This window comes from Danio aesculapii, chromosome 5 (assembly GCF_903798145.1).
Source record: "Danio aesculapii chromosome 5, fDanAes4.1, whole genome shotgun sequence".
In the NCBI taxonomy this organism is placed as follows: domain Eukaryota; kingdom Metazoa; phylum Chordata; class Actinopteri; order Cypriniformes; family Danionidae; genus Danio; species Danio aesculapii.
This window is the reverse complement of record NC_079439.1, coordinates 62,516,571-62,531,878: the sequence shown is the minus strand read 5'-3', so window position 1 is coordinate 62,531,878 and position 15,308 is coordinate 62,516,571. Positions and strand designations below refer to the sequence as shown.

At 35.9% G+C, this 15,308-nt stretch overlaps 1 protein-coding gene across 1 annotated transcript; it reads left to right on the top strand.

Moving 5' to 3' along the window:
- The first annotated feature begins 10,282 nt into the window (after nucleotides 1–10,282).
- On the top strand, nucleotides 10,283–11,419 carry drl (draculin). The gene is given in 3 exon segments (XM_056457159.1): nucleotides 10,283–10,562; nucleotides 10,565–11,175; nucleotides 11,177–11,419. Coding segments are annotated over 3 exon segments (1,134 nt in total).
- The last annotated feature ends 3,889 nt before the right edge of the window (nucleotides 11,420–15,308 follow it).

Genomic DNA, 15,308 nt, shown 5'->3' with positions numbered 1-15,308 from the left:
ATGACGAGCGGAACCAGTAAACGAGGAGAAAGTGCGACATCGGAGCCACGCAAATGGTACACCAGATGCAGATTATTGTTCACTACTTTTCTTACTACTGTTTTTATTAGTGCAAATTTTAAACCAAAAAACAGGGGAAAGTCAACATCATAAGGCACACACACTCAAATAAAATACAAAAAAACAGTTCTTCCAACAAAACAAGCATCGGGAACAAATATCAACAATGAGTACAGGAGGAAAAAACGTATAAAAATGAATATTTTGAGATTGCACTACAAAGAGCTTCAGTTATTTTGCTTTGAACCACTTTCCTTGTCTCAAAAAGAAAGGGCCTAATTTTTTCCATTTACAAGAATATTTATGATATTTATCCATTAATAAAGTACATTTAATTGGTCAGGCTGGAAAATGACCAGGTTTTGACTAAGCTCCCAGTCTGAGTCTGACTAGGCTTGTCAAGATGGTTTTAGCTGGTCGTCTCCCAGCCTGACCGGCTAAGACCAGGCTGAAAATGGCTGGAAACTAGCCTGGAATGGCCCAAACCCCTATAAAACCAGGATGGTCGACCAGCTAAAAACCAGCCAACCAGCCTAGACTAGTTTAAGCTGGGTTTTAACTTTTCAGCAGGGAAGTTGAAAGTATCAGAAAAAGCAATGGTTGCTGGATGCAGCCTTTATGAAGCAAGCTAAGACTGCATATCTCAGAGATGTAATGTCAGACACAATGCGCTCAATGGAGCCAGTGACATAACCGTGAGGGGTGGAGTTAGGGGTGTGTGGGTTGTGTGTGCATTAAAAAGCATTGCATGCAGCTCAGATTGCAACTGCACCAGGTCTGCATCCAGACCGATCCCTTAGAAAAAAGATGCATGTTCACTTTTATTATATATATATATATATATATATATATATATATATATATATATATATATATATATATATATATATATATATATAGATAGATAGATAGATAGATAGATAGATAGATAGATAGATAGATAGATAGATAGATAGATAGATAGACAGATATATATACATATATATAGTTGAAGTCCCCTGACTTATTAGCCCCCGCCCTAACCCCTGTTTCTTCTGTGGTAGAAGAAAATGCATAGAGATTACAGTTTCATTATGAAATTAAAATAAAATTAAAGTAAATGGCAGATTTAAAATGTCAGTGAATAACATGCAAGAGAGTAAATGACAGTAACTTGGTGTTTGGTTTTGGGATTTCAACCCAATTTTGGGTGTAATATGGACTAAATCAACTACAAAGTTTTTAAATTAAATTTATAGAATCAAATTTAACTCAATGCTTGGGTTTGTCCACATTTTACCCAATTTGCGTTTAAATAAGTCATCGTTTCTTAGACTGTGCCGTCAAAGAATTCCTTAAAATGCATTAATAAAGGATACTCAAGCAAACGGCATCTGCTTTAAAATGTGTAACTTGACACACTTATAAAGTACAGGAAAAGAAAAAGTATAAGAACCCTGCATGAGTTGACATCCTCGTGTCAGCACCAGATGCCTGTGCTGATAAGTAAAGATAAAACTTATCCACACAGCTCTAATCTACGTCTTAAGGTGTTTCCTCCACCTAAATCATGTCAACGTGACCAGTGAAGCACACTAGGTGAAGTCTAATAACTTTAGAGAAAAAACGAGTTTTCAGTAAAAACAACAGATCAGCACTTTGCAAATACTAACTTTTGACAAAAAACAACATCTGAAACAAATTCAAAGACATAACATATTTCAATAGTCAAACTACAGAAAATTACATTAAGTCTAGAACGTATATACAAAACAGAAAAACAAGTATAGCAAAATCTAGTAATATGAATGCTTAATAATACACCCAAAATGGAATAATATATGAATAATTAATATAGAAAATATAACATGTTTACACATTTGCATACAAAACCTTTCACACCCATACATTCTCATTCACACACTACGGACAATTTAGCTTTTTCAATTCACCTATAGCACATGTCTTTGGACTGTGGGGGAAACCGGAGCACTCGGAGTAAACCCACGGTAACATGGGGAGAACATGCAAACTCCACACAGAAATGCCAACTGACCCAGCCGAGGCTCGAACCAGCGACCTTCTTGCTGTGAGGGGATTGTTCTACTCACTGCGCCTCCGCTCCGCCCATTATTATTATTATATTTTTATTATTATTACTATCAAATATTTTCTTGAAAGTAATCCATATATACTTCAGCTTAAGTTTTATTACTTATGCTTAAATAAAATCTGAAACCTAAGTATAAAAATAAGCAGAAGGATCAGCCTTTGAATGGAAATTGTATGGAAACAAAAAAACGACAGAAGACAAAGAAGGGATTTTTAGAGATGGAGCATTTTATTTATATCTCTGTAGTGCTAAAATGATAATGATTACACCAAAAATGTTATTCACTGTTTGCTGATTTTTATTTAAATGTATTAAATAAAAAAGCTACTTTTATCAGCACCATGTGATACATGTAAAAGTAATTAGCTTCCTTTAGCTGTTTTTTTTTTTAATTTAGAAAAAAAAAACTTGCATCAACCTCAATTAACCACTAATTTTTTAAACATAATTTCAGACTCATATGGCTTTGGTTGTGTTATATTTCATGGTGTCTTGGGCACATTTATTATTATTACTCTAAGAACTGTATTTTTCAAATGTTAGTACTTGTGAAACTTGAAATATAAAATTAATTATAATTAGTTTTTAAAGCAATAGTTCACCCAAATATTCAAATTCTGTCATCGTTTACTCACCCTCCACTTATAGTTTATTTATTCTGTTGAACATAAAAGCGGTACATTCAATAAATGATTCAAACTACTTATTTAAAAAGAGCTGAAATAACACAATTCTTGAGGTTTTTTTGTGACAACTTGATTGTTTTATGTTCAATCCACTTAAATTTGTAAACATTAATTACTTAACTGAATTGCTTAATTTGAATGTCTGGAACCCAGCATTTTTTTACAGTGTATTCAGTGTAGCAACTTAATGGTTACAAGTTTCCAACATTCTTCAAAATGTCTTCTTTTATTTTCAACAACAAAAAAGAAACTCGGAAAGGTTTGAAACGACCCAAGATTGAGTAAATGTAAATTTTTGGCAAACAATCCCTTTAAGAGGTGTGGTGTTTTAATGGTTTGGGCTGGTGGCAATATGAGCTTTAAAAGCACTGGTCTGTGAAGAACCGAGTATCAGTAGGATGCAGACGGTTGATTGTGAGGCATTTTACCCTTCACCCTAACCGACTCACTTAAAACTCAGAATTATTCAGGAAGGAACTGCTGTGTGCTGCTCAGAGATCCACAACAGACAATTTTGCATTTAAAATGTAAGTAACTTATTATTTCCTATTTGTGTGTTGAGCTGTTGTGTAAAAGCAATGTCATACTTTACACTTCTGCTAGAACAACAGTACTCTTGCTCGTGTGTGATTGCTTAACTAATGTTTTAGTGATATTTTTGAACCTAAACCTTGTTATTTGTGTAAATAGTTTTAAATTGAATAACAATAATGGCTTTAAATTAAAACATACATTTAAATGTTCATATATAAAACTGCCTTTTGAGCTGTTTATAAACCAACATTATTTAAAATGAACTGACTGATTTGCATTGATATAATATTTGCTTCTCAAACCTTTGCTGCATCACAATGTTTATTTCTGCCTTGTGGCTGTGTTTAACCCTCTGGTGCTCCTTATCTATGAACTACACTGGTGGTCTTAGCTGACCAAAAATGCACAAACGCCTTTAAAATAGCCAGTTTTTTTTTCAGTACATTCAATCAAATTTGTTTTTGTTTAATAATATTTTTGTTATTTTATTTTTAATTTTGAGAGGGGTTTGTTGCAATCATTAACATTCATTTTCTTCCCAATAACAATGCAATTTTTTGACATTTTTATTTATTTTTTTATTTTTGCTATAGCAGTATTATCAGTTAAAATAATAAATAGCACCATCTGGTTGTATAAAAAAGAAAAAATGTGTAATGACATGGTTCCAGTATTAATATCTCTACAAAACTGCTTGGGAATTCTCTAGTTGTTTAGACATTACTAAAAAATTGTGGATTTGAATACGCATTAAAATGTATCTGTGCTTCAGTTGCCCTATTTCATAAATGTGTGTGTCTATTTTACACTCTTGGTGCTTTAGAGTGTGACAGCTTCACTGCTGTGCACTTTTTTTACCATCATGGTGGATATTTTGGCAAACAAAATATTCTCTGAATGTTTATATTTTTACCCATTGGCCAATTATTTCCTATGGTGGTCATTTTTGACCCCCTAAGACCACAAGTGTGACTATTTTTTTACAACCACTTATCATGGTCGAACCATGGCCTAGATTTTTTTATGTTCAAATACTAAATGGAAAAAGTGCTAGAATTCTAGTTCATTTAGATCAGGTCTCAAACTCAATTCCTGGAGGGCCACAGCTCTGCACAGTTTTGGTCAAATCAAACACAGCTGATCCAACTAATCAAGGTGTTCAAGACTCCATGCTGCGCAACAATTGGCATACTTATACTACACCCTAAAAGTATGTACTTGTTTGTGAGGGAAAGAATACTTTGAGTGTGTAACAGAAGTGTATGCAAGCTTTGGCACATAGTACTTCCTCGTTAACAGATCGTTATGTTGCTTAGTTATGAGCCCTGTTAATCATCCACACATCAACCACATTTCTTTCATATTTAAATTCCTATTGGAGATGCAGCAGCAGGATAATCTCCCATTCACGAGTCTTTTATGCAGAGAAATTTCCTCAGGTCTTTGGGTAATTATGCATTCAGACGTTAATGTTCAAGCATATGTTTATATAATTCATTGTTGTTGCAGATGAAATATAACATGGAAAATGTGGTTTAAAAATGTTCCAGTTGGCTAGATATTAATTACCAATCATTCAAACAACTGAAGCCTCTCTACTTGACGGTTGCTCTCGCACATCCACCATTTTTGTAGTTTATTTACACTTTTCAACCACATTTCCAACGCACAAAGTATGTGGGGTAAAATGTAACACAGAGTTTTAAGGTATTTGCTCAGGATTAAACATGGCATGCTTCGAGGTTTTCCCCACATCGTTGGCAGACTTCTTCCTGCCAATTATTGTAAAAATTTTGCCAAAATTTGGATGAGAAACATGGGAGAAACCATTTTTGCAGCATAAAAGTATTTTTATTATACTCTATATTTTTTATTTAAAAAAATATGTGAAAGTATGTAGGTAAAATCTTATATTTTTGTGATTACCGTCTTCTAGGCTAAAAAATAGAACTATTTTGAAAGGTGTAAAATACACAACGTGACTGCAAGCCAGTTTTGGGGAAAACACAACGCAACAGGGTTAGTTGAAACAAATTGGCCACACACTGTTGTACACCGATTTAACTAACAAAATAATTGATGAATTTTAAGTGTAATGTTGGGAACTTTTATTATATTTTATTATATTATATCTAAAATTATATTTAGAAAATATTTTTTAATATTAAAAAATTATTTTATTGCTAATAGTGCAATTCAATTCACCTTTATTTGTTTAGCGCTTTTACAATGTAGATTGTGTCAAAGCAGCTTCACATAAAAGGTCATAGTAAATTGGATATAATATAGTTCAGTAATACTGCAAATAAAGGCATTGTATAATAATGCAAATAAATCCAAATGTGTTTATCCAATAGATAAATACATAAATAGAAAGAAATTAGCTACTGAGGAAATACACGATTTAAAGTAAACTGAATTTAAATTAATTGTGTGAAATCTGCCTTTTTAAGCATGTGTTACAACTAACCCTCTGTCTGATACATCTTGCCCCACAGGTGGGGTAAAAAGTAAAATTTTTACTCCTGGCACTTTTGACAATACTGCACAAAAACTATAGACCCAGCGAATAATACTTTCAGTGCTCATTTTGTGTGTTGCTGGTAAAAAATATGGTTTATTTAACCTCATTACTTTGTTCATTATTTGGCCAAAACCAAAAAGTGTGATTTTGTGCCCCGCTCTCCTCTACTGTGGGCAATATTAGCGCTTAGAGAATGGACGCTTTTACACTTCGAATTTTCAAAATAATAAACCATCTGGGATCCTTTGGTATACTCTTTTCAACATGTTACGATTTGGGACATACTAATTATATTTTCAAATACTATTTAGGACAGTGTAGGGATAATTTTCCTAGGCCGCTCCGCTTACATTCACAAATCAGTAACAATTATACTCTCACATAACGTCATTAACTGAGTTACACATAGGTGTGTTAACCTAAAAAAGTCTGCGTTGGTGTGTGCGTACAATTCTGAACAATTTCTCAAGCATTTAAACATCAGACATCCAGACTGTTTAGAGCTGACCCCAGACCTGTGAAAAGGAACCACAATCAAATAGAACACACACTTAAAGGACAATCTCAGTGTACTCTCAGCCGTCTTCATCAAAACAGTTATAATCTACGTTTAGGCAGTTATATCATTACTATACAAAGTCTATCTTAAATAAAACAGTTAAATCACTTTAAATAGAATTAACACACAATAATAATAATAATAATAATAATATCAAAATAACTATAGACAGTATTAACACATCGCAATACAAATAGGAAAACAGTTGTACAGTTGTTTTCATTCATCAAGCCCTTCAGTTCCACTCGGTCTCAATGACCTCTGACCTAATTTGGTGGCTCCTAAAAATAGAGTTATAAAGAGACAGGCAAACGCACTGAACATTCTTATATTACGCAATGTGTTAACTTTATTCATTATTCAATAATCATATTAATAAAGTAATGAGAAAAAGTATAAATGTTGATCCATGCTGGGACAGATTGGAAGGCAGAAATCAAAATCCATCAACGGATAGAATGCGAATTGGGACACAGCACTAGTGTTGGTTAGTTGGATTATTTGGATCACCTTGATTAGTTGGATCACCTTGATTAGTTCGATTAGGGTTGAACCAAAACTGTGCAGAGCCATGGCCCTCCAGGAATCAAGTTTGAGACCTACGATTTAGATGATTCTGCCAAAGTTTTTCAGCCTAAAATGAAAGAAGTCTAAAGTAATTGTATGTCTGATAATGATATCTCATAATCTTCATAAAGATACTATATTGCAGTTCAAATCAATCAATCGGATGTTCTCATACTTCATGTGATTGGCTGTTTGCTGCACGTGTCACACTTTCAGCTGCATGCAGTCCTGTGTTAATCACAAACTCTGGGTTAATAGAGAATGTTTATATCAAGCATTGTGAAACAATTAACCTGATCTTAACCAGGCTGGATTTGTTTGGTTTTTGTCAATCCAGAGTTTGTTCAACTCATTTTGTTCAACTCATTTTCAACTCAATTTCCCGAAGCTGCAGGGGGTTTAGTAGGTGGGTAAACACAAATCTCAATGTCAACAGGTGTCAAATCGGCAGGTCTGTTATCATTCAACAGCAGGGAACTTCACACTGCTCCATTGATCTGTTTGAAGATTTGTTAGTCAGTGTCTGGAAAAGGTCTGGAACCTGGTGGTTTAATTGTCTTTGGTTTAATGTCCTCTTCACAGATTGTAGAACAGAGGGTTGACTGAGAAAACTTCAGGTGTGATAAAGCTGTGAACCATGGCTTGTTGTAAATTTCTTTGTTGTAAACGTGTTCATTTGTTTTTGGCAGAACTACCACTCAACGATCCCAATTCACGACTGGAAATAGAGGAAAGCGTGAACATGAAGATTACAACAAATCCTGCAGAACAGAGCATCACGATACTGAAGGACAAAGAGGTTGGTGTCCGTTCTTGATTATCCATTTATGATGCTGAAGAGGGAAGACTATATAGTAACCCAAGTATATTTAGTGCCTGTCCACTTTTCAGCAGCTCTGGTTCCCATTCATTATTCCCATTTTGATAAATAAGGTCTTTTTAAAACCGAAGCAGAGAAATATGCAGTCAGCAGATAAACAGGTATATTTTCAGCAGATAATACAATTAAAATAATTAGATATTTCTGCATTCTGGATAATTATGCGATGGCAAAGACATTCAAGATTAGATTAGAAGGATGTCATGAAGAATAACCAGTAACACTTTATAACACTAACACTTTACAATATGATACAGGTTTATGTTAGCTAATGTATTTACCAACATGAACAAACAATGGACAATCCTTGTACAGCATTTACAGTATTAATCCTAGTTCAACATTTACTAATGCATTATTAAAATGCATTAGTAGTAAAAAACAATGTTGTGCTTGTTAACATTATTTAAAGGACTGTGAGTTAGCAAACTAACAATGAACTTTATTTTCAAAAAATAACTTTAACATATACAAATAACTGTTTTAATAAATGTATTGTTCATTGGTTTTTCAAGTTGGTAAATTCATTATCTAACATTACTATAATTAAAGAACAGTATGGGACAGTATGGAAAACACAAATAAAAAAAGAAAGTAGTGCTTTTTAAATGTTCTTTGACTTGTATTTGATTGCAGACAATACAACAGACATTATTTAATGTGTTCCTCGTGATTTTTATTCTTTTTGTTTTTCAAAATAAACACGTATTTCAATTTTGGTTCTTGCAACACGTTTAAAAAAAGTTGAAAGGGTAAATCATTCACTTTGTAATGTTGCCATTTCTTTTCACAACACACAAAACACACCAAGTGAGTTTGTCCCATTCATTCTGCAAACAAGTCTTAAAGTGAGCAATAGTACGGGGTCTTCGTTATCGCTTTTTGCACTTCAAAATCAACCACACATTCTCTATTGGAGACAGGTCAGGACTGCAGGCAGGCCAGTCAAGTGCCTGTTTCCTCTTCCTCTGCAGCCAGGACTTTGTAATGTGTGCAGAATGTGGTTTTGCATCTTGTTGAAATATGCAAGGGAGTCCCCTGGAAAAGATGCCTTTTTGAAAGCAGAATATTTTGCTCCAAATCCTCTATGTATTTCTCAGCGTTGATGGTGCGATCACAGAAGTGCAAGTTACCACTGACACAGCCCCATGCCTTTCTCCAGTGTGTGAATTATACATTTACCATCCGAGAGGGTGGTACATTTTCAGTGCGTTGAAGGATATTTAGTGACTATTTTAGGTTACTCAAGGTCAAACTATACAAACTATACAAAATATCTGTCTAATTTTTTTTAGGCTACAACTGTTGAATGATATTTTCCTACTATTGATTGCATCACAGTGGTACAAACCACAGGAGGGGGGGGGTCAAATGTATATTTATATTATACATTTTTAATTATCAATATTTAAGAAAGATAATATTGAAAAAAGCCATTTCTTAGTATTGGCTTTATACTGACCCCCCATCTGATTTTGATGTCCTTTAGGGGGGATCTCTCCTGTAATTGCACTCTGCCTTTCTCCCAAAAAATACCTAAAATACTGATTCATCTGACCACAGTACACATATTCACTGTGTGATTGTCCATCCCAGATACCTCAGAGAAACCCAGATACCCCAGAGAAGTTGACAGCGCTTCGGGACACTGTTAACATAGGGCTTCCTTTTGGCATAGTACAGTTTTAATTGTATTTGTGGGTGTAACTATGTATTGTGGTACTTAACAAAGCCTATGTGGTGATATCGCTTATAGATAAATGATGATTCTTGATGCAGTGCCGTCCGAGGGATCGGAGATCACAGTAGTTCAGCTTAGGCTTGCTCGCTTGTCCTTTACACACTGAAATTCCTCCAGATTTCTGAAATCTTTTAATTATGTTATGCACTGTTAAAGGTGAAATATCCAAATGTCTTTCTATCTTTCTTTGAGGAACATTGATTTTAAACATTTCAATAATTTTTCTCACGTATATGTTGGCAAACTTGACATCTTCAGCCCATATTTGCTCCTAAAGGACTAGAGCTTTCTTGGATGCTGCTTTTTTTTAACCAAATCCTAATACAATCACCTATTGACAGCACTTTGACCAATTTACCCGATTACTAGCCCTAAACTGCTCCTGTCCCAACTTTCTTTAAATGTGTTGCAGGTCTGAATGACAGGAAAGGATGTATATTACAAATGACATGAAGTTGACCAGACAAAACATGAAATATTTTGTGTTAATATTCTCTGCAATGAGATACAAGTCAAAGTAAAATTAGAAAGCACTACTTTCTTTTTTTATTTGCACTGTCAATATTTTTTCAGATTTGGGGTTGTATATTTATATCTATTTATAATAAACATTTGATATCTACTTACTTTTCAGATCGCATGGAGGGAAACAAAAAAGGAGAAACAAAAGCCAAAAAAGTCGCCTGCTCTTATTGCAAAAAACGATTCACACATAAAGCGCACCTTCAGGTTCACATGAGACTTCACACTAGAGAGAAGCAGAAAGACAGAAAAGCCATGGCAGAGAAGCTACACACATGCTATCAGTGCGGGAAGAGTTTCCCATTAAAGAGAAGCCTTCAGAAACACTTGATTATACACACCGGAGAAAAACCACACAGGTGTGATCAATGTGGGAAGAGTTTCCATTCAAAGAATACCTAAAACAGCACATGCTCATCCACACCGGAGAGAAGCCGCATGAATGTAATCAATGTGGGAAGAGTTTCCGAAGCAAAAGAGATGTTAAGAAACACATGCTCATCCACACCGGAGAGAAGCCGCATGAGTGTGATCAATGCGGGAAGAGTTTCCGAAGCAAAGGTGAGGTGAAGATACACATGCTCATCCACACCGGAGAGAAGCCGCATGAGTGTGATCAATGCGGGAAGAGTTTCCGAAGCAAAGGTGAGGTAAAGATGCACATGCTCATCCACACCGGAGAGAAGCCGCATGAGTGTGATCAATGCGGGAAGAGTTTCCGAAGCAAAGGTGAGGTGAAGATGCACATGAGCGTCCACACTGGACTGAGGCCGTACCCATGTGATGAGTGCGGAAAGTTTTTTGCTCAAAAAAAACAGCTTCAGAAGCACATGCTCATCCACACCGGAGAGAAGCCGTATCGATGTGATCAATGCGGGAAGAGTTTCACTCAAAAAACACACCTTAATGGTCACATGAACATCCACACCGGACTGAAACCATACCCATGTGAAGAGTGCGGAAAGTTTTTTGCTCAAAAAAAACAGCTTCAGATGCACATGAAAGTCCACCACCGGAGAGAAGCCATATCCATGTGATCAATGTGGGAAATGTTTCCCATACAAACAAAGCCTTAAACTACACCTGGCAGCCCATGCCAAGGTGAATCCTTACACATGTGACGAGTGCGGGAAGAGTTTCAAAACCAGGTTACAATTTAGGAGCCACATGAAACTCACCCTGAATATAAGCCGTACAAATGTGATCAATGCGAGAAGAGTTACGGGCGAGAAGACCACCTTCAGAGACACATGAAGCTTCACACGGGGGAAAGCCGCACAAGTGCGAACACTGCGGAAAGAGTTTCCCCAATGAGAGATTTGCTTAGGAGCCACTTAATGATGCACAGCGAAGTGAAGCCGTACACATGTGATCAGTGCGGAAAGGGTTTTACACTCAAGAAGGCCTTAATAATCACATGAATATTCACACCGGAGAGAAGCCGTACACTTGCGAACAATGCGGGAAGAGTTTCCCTTATGAACAGAGTCTTAAACTGCACATGAGATTTCATCGAGGAGAAAAACCCTTCACTTGTGATCAATGCGGCCAGAGATTCTCCCAGAAAGGAGCCTTTAACATCCACATGAAAATCCACACTGGAGAAAAGCCGTACACCTGCGATCAGTGCGGTATGAGTTTCAGACATGGATCCTCTCTCAAATTACATATGATGCACCATACTGGAGAAAAACCATTTTACTGTGATCAATGTGGTAAATGTTATAGTACGGCATCATTCCTGAAGAACCACATGAAGACTCATGATAAGGATCAAATTTACTCATGTTTTACTTGTAGAAAGACTTTTAACCAGTTGGCGTGTCTGAGGTTGCATGAGAAAAGGCACAGCCTTACAAAGCCTTTTATGTGCTTTGAGTGCGGAAAGAGCTATTTTACAGATACTGAACTGAACAGCATCTGCCAGTTCACAGTAATGAAAGACCTTACATGTGTTCATTCTGTTATAAGAGTTTCCCCCGAATGGACAGCTTGAAAAAACATGAGAAGACCCATAATAGGAAAATCCAGAACCACCGCCATGATGAGGAAGAGCATGTCGAAATGTCTTTATTAAAGGGATAGTTCACCCAAAAATGAAAATCCTGTCATTTACCTACACTTCACTTGTTACAAACATGTTTGACTTTCTTTCTTTTGTTCAATACAAGACATTTTGAGAAATGTTGAAAACCTGTAACTATTGACTTCCATAGTATTTGTTTTTCCTACTATCAAAGGTTTTCAGCGTTCTTCAAAAAATTATTGTTAAAGACAAACATCCATAGAGGTTACATAAATAGTTAGTAAATTGTCATTTTTGAGTGAAATATGCCTTTACTATCTTTGCTTTTTAATATAAAATTGGCTTTGTTTTCTTGAATTTATTGACACTGTCTCTCTGGGAATGTCAATTGTGCCTTGTTAATAATTCTTTGCTTTTTCTTTTGACTTTTGAGTGTGAGAGATCTGTCTCATATGTTTTAGCTGATTTTTATTATGCTTCGATTGTTTGAACTCACTTTTTATTGTCTGTTTTATAGTTTTTTTTATTATAGATTAAGAATAAACAGCTGTATAATGTGAATCAGAGGCAGATTTAGAAAATCATCTAACTTGTATCTCAGGAAGAGAATAAAGTTCTTAAAACCTACATTGGTCTGTGATCTTCTTCAAGATGGAAAACCTCTCAAGTTAACTTCTATATGCAGTCTGAGGACAGTCTTTATGAGGTGATGAAGTAATGTGACTTAATCTTCAATCATCACTGCCAAAGTGAATGAAAACAGTACGACTAAAAAAAATTGTAAAATGTTGAACCGACTGTGAAACTACAGTACAGTTTGATGATTATCCTTTAGCATAATATCAGTGTGGGCGAAGCAGTGGCGCAGTAGGTAGTGCTGTCGCCTCACAGCGAGAAGGTCGCTGGTTTGAGCTTCAGCTGGGTCAGTTGGCATTTCTGTGTGGAATTTGCATGTTCTCCCCGTGTTCGTGTGTGTTTCCTCCGGGTGCTCCGGTTTCCCCCACAAGTAAAATGTGCTGTATAAGTTGGCGGTTCATCCGCTGTGTCGGACCCTAGATTAATAAAGGGACTAAGCCGAAAAGAAAATGAATGAATGAAAAACTGACCACAATTGTATGACCACTTTCCTATTTTTGTCTTATAATTATTAAAAATTTTCTGTGCTAAATTATGTGTGGCTATGTAAAAAACAACATTTAGGCCCAATAGAGAGAAGAGAGAAAAGAGGAAAGAGAGAGGGAGAGAGAGAGAGAGGAGAAAGAGAGAGAGAGAGAGAGAGAGAGAGAAGAGAGAGAGAGAGAGAGAGAAAGAGAAAGAGAGAGAGAGAGATAAAAGATCAATGTCAAAGTCTCAGACAGACAAAACATGGAGAAAGATATTTGGACAATATTGCCATCTAGTGACAATCCAGACCCATTAAAGCTCTTGCATTAAAGGAATAGATCAGACAAAAATGAAAATTTACTCACTACTTACTCTCCCTTTCTTTACTCTGTTAACCACTAAAAAAAGACATTTTGAAGAAAGCTAAAAACCTGCAACCATTGACAAACAAATCCCATGGAAGCCTATGGTACAGGTTTCCAACATTTTTCTAAATATCATCTTTTGTGTTTCTTAGAAGAAGGAAACTCATAAAGGTTTAAAACAAGTCAAGGATGAAAAACTTATAAGCTAACAAGCCAATATTTGTCTGAGCATTTAATCACTTACACACCCCTGCACGTGCTTTACGCTGGTACTTTAACTGTTCAGGGCATTCTCTTCACTGAAAACCGAATTGTGGAATTCTCTGCCCTTTGAAATTAGAAATGCAGAGTGATGTAAAAACTCTTTTAAGGTAGCTTTTATGTGATTATTAAAAATTTGATTTTTCTTTGTTTTTTATAATAATTGCTTTTTTGTCTTTTCTTTTATGCATTTATCCTTGTACGTATCCTTTCCCTTTGTACATTTTATATGCATGTGAAGAGCTCTGAGATGTGACGTTTAATGGAAACCTATTATGCCCCTTTTCACAAGATGTAAAATAAGTCTCCGATGTCTCTCGAGTGTGTATGTGAAGTTTCAGCTCAAAATTCCCCACAAATAATCTTTTATATACCTCTCTGAAACTGCCCTTTTAGGCTTCGATCCAAACTGTGCCGTTTTGGAGATTGTCACTTTAAATTCAAATGAGATTGTGCTCTATTCAAAGAGGGTCGGAGCCGGATTGGTGCATCAGCATAGCGGCAGATTCAAAACAGGGAATTTCAAAAGTGTGAAAAGAAGCATCTCAGAAGACACAGGTTATGGAGACTACAGTTAGTCACTGACAATCTCTTCAAGCAGGTCAAAAACTCTAATGGCAGACAACTGCTTTTTACTCAGGGGGCTGTTTATGCTAATGAAGGAGAGTTTATAACTAATGAACAGGACTTCCTCCTCCGATGATCCGTACAAAGTGTTTCTGTAGACTGTTTTAAGTGTGGTTATAAAAAAAACAGAATGCATTTAATTTTTACCTTTAGAGGCTGGCTATATTTATACACTCTTGCCACACAACTGTGTTTAAACCCTTAGAAAAGTGATTTTGCATAATAGGTCCATTTTATTTCCCAGTGATAGGTTACGGGCTGGAAGGGCATGCGCTGCGTAAAAACGTGCTAGATAAGTCGGTTCATTCCGCTGTGGTGACCCCGGATTAATAAAAGGACTAAGCTGAAAAGAAAATTGAATGAATGAATGAATGAATGAATAAATGAGGTCCATTTTAAAGGCGCTATAAAAAAAATAATTATTATTTTTATTGTTGTTGTTATATTGTATTATTATTACTGATGACTACACTTCAATTTTGGGCTGAACTATCCCTTTAAAGCCACAGAAAACACAAGAACATTTAAATAAGGACATCCGTCTCACCGTTTCTGCACAATAAGGTTGATTTTCCTGAGCGCACACATACTGGACCTCCGGTTCGCCAGATAACAGCGTGACGAGAGGAGGAGAGAGAGCTTCTTCAGAAGAGTGTTGTAGTAATCGGAGTCTTTGGGCAGGAGCTCCAGAAACTTCATCAGTACCTTCACCGCCGAAAGCACCCACAGCTGAATTAGCATGCGAGAGACGTGGTGTCAC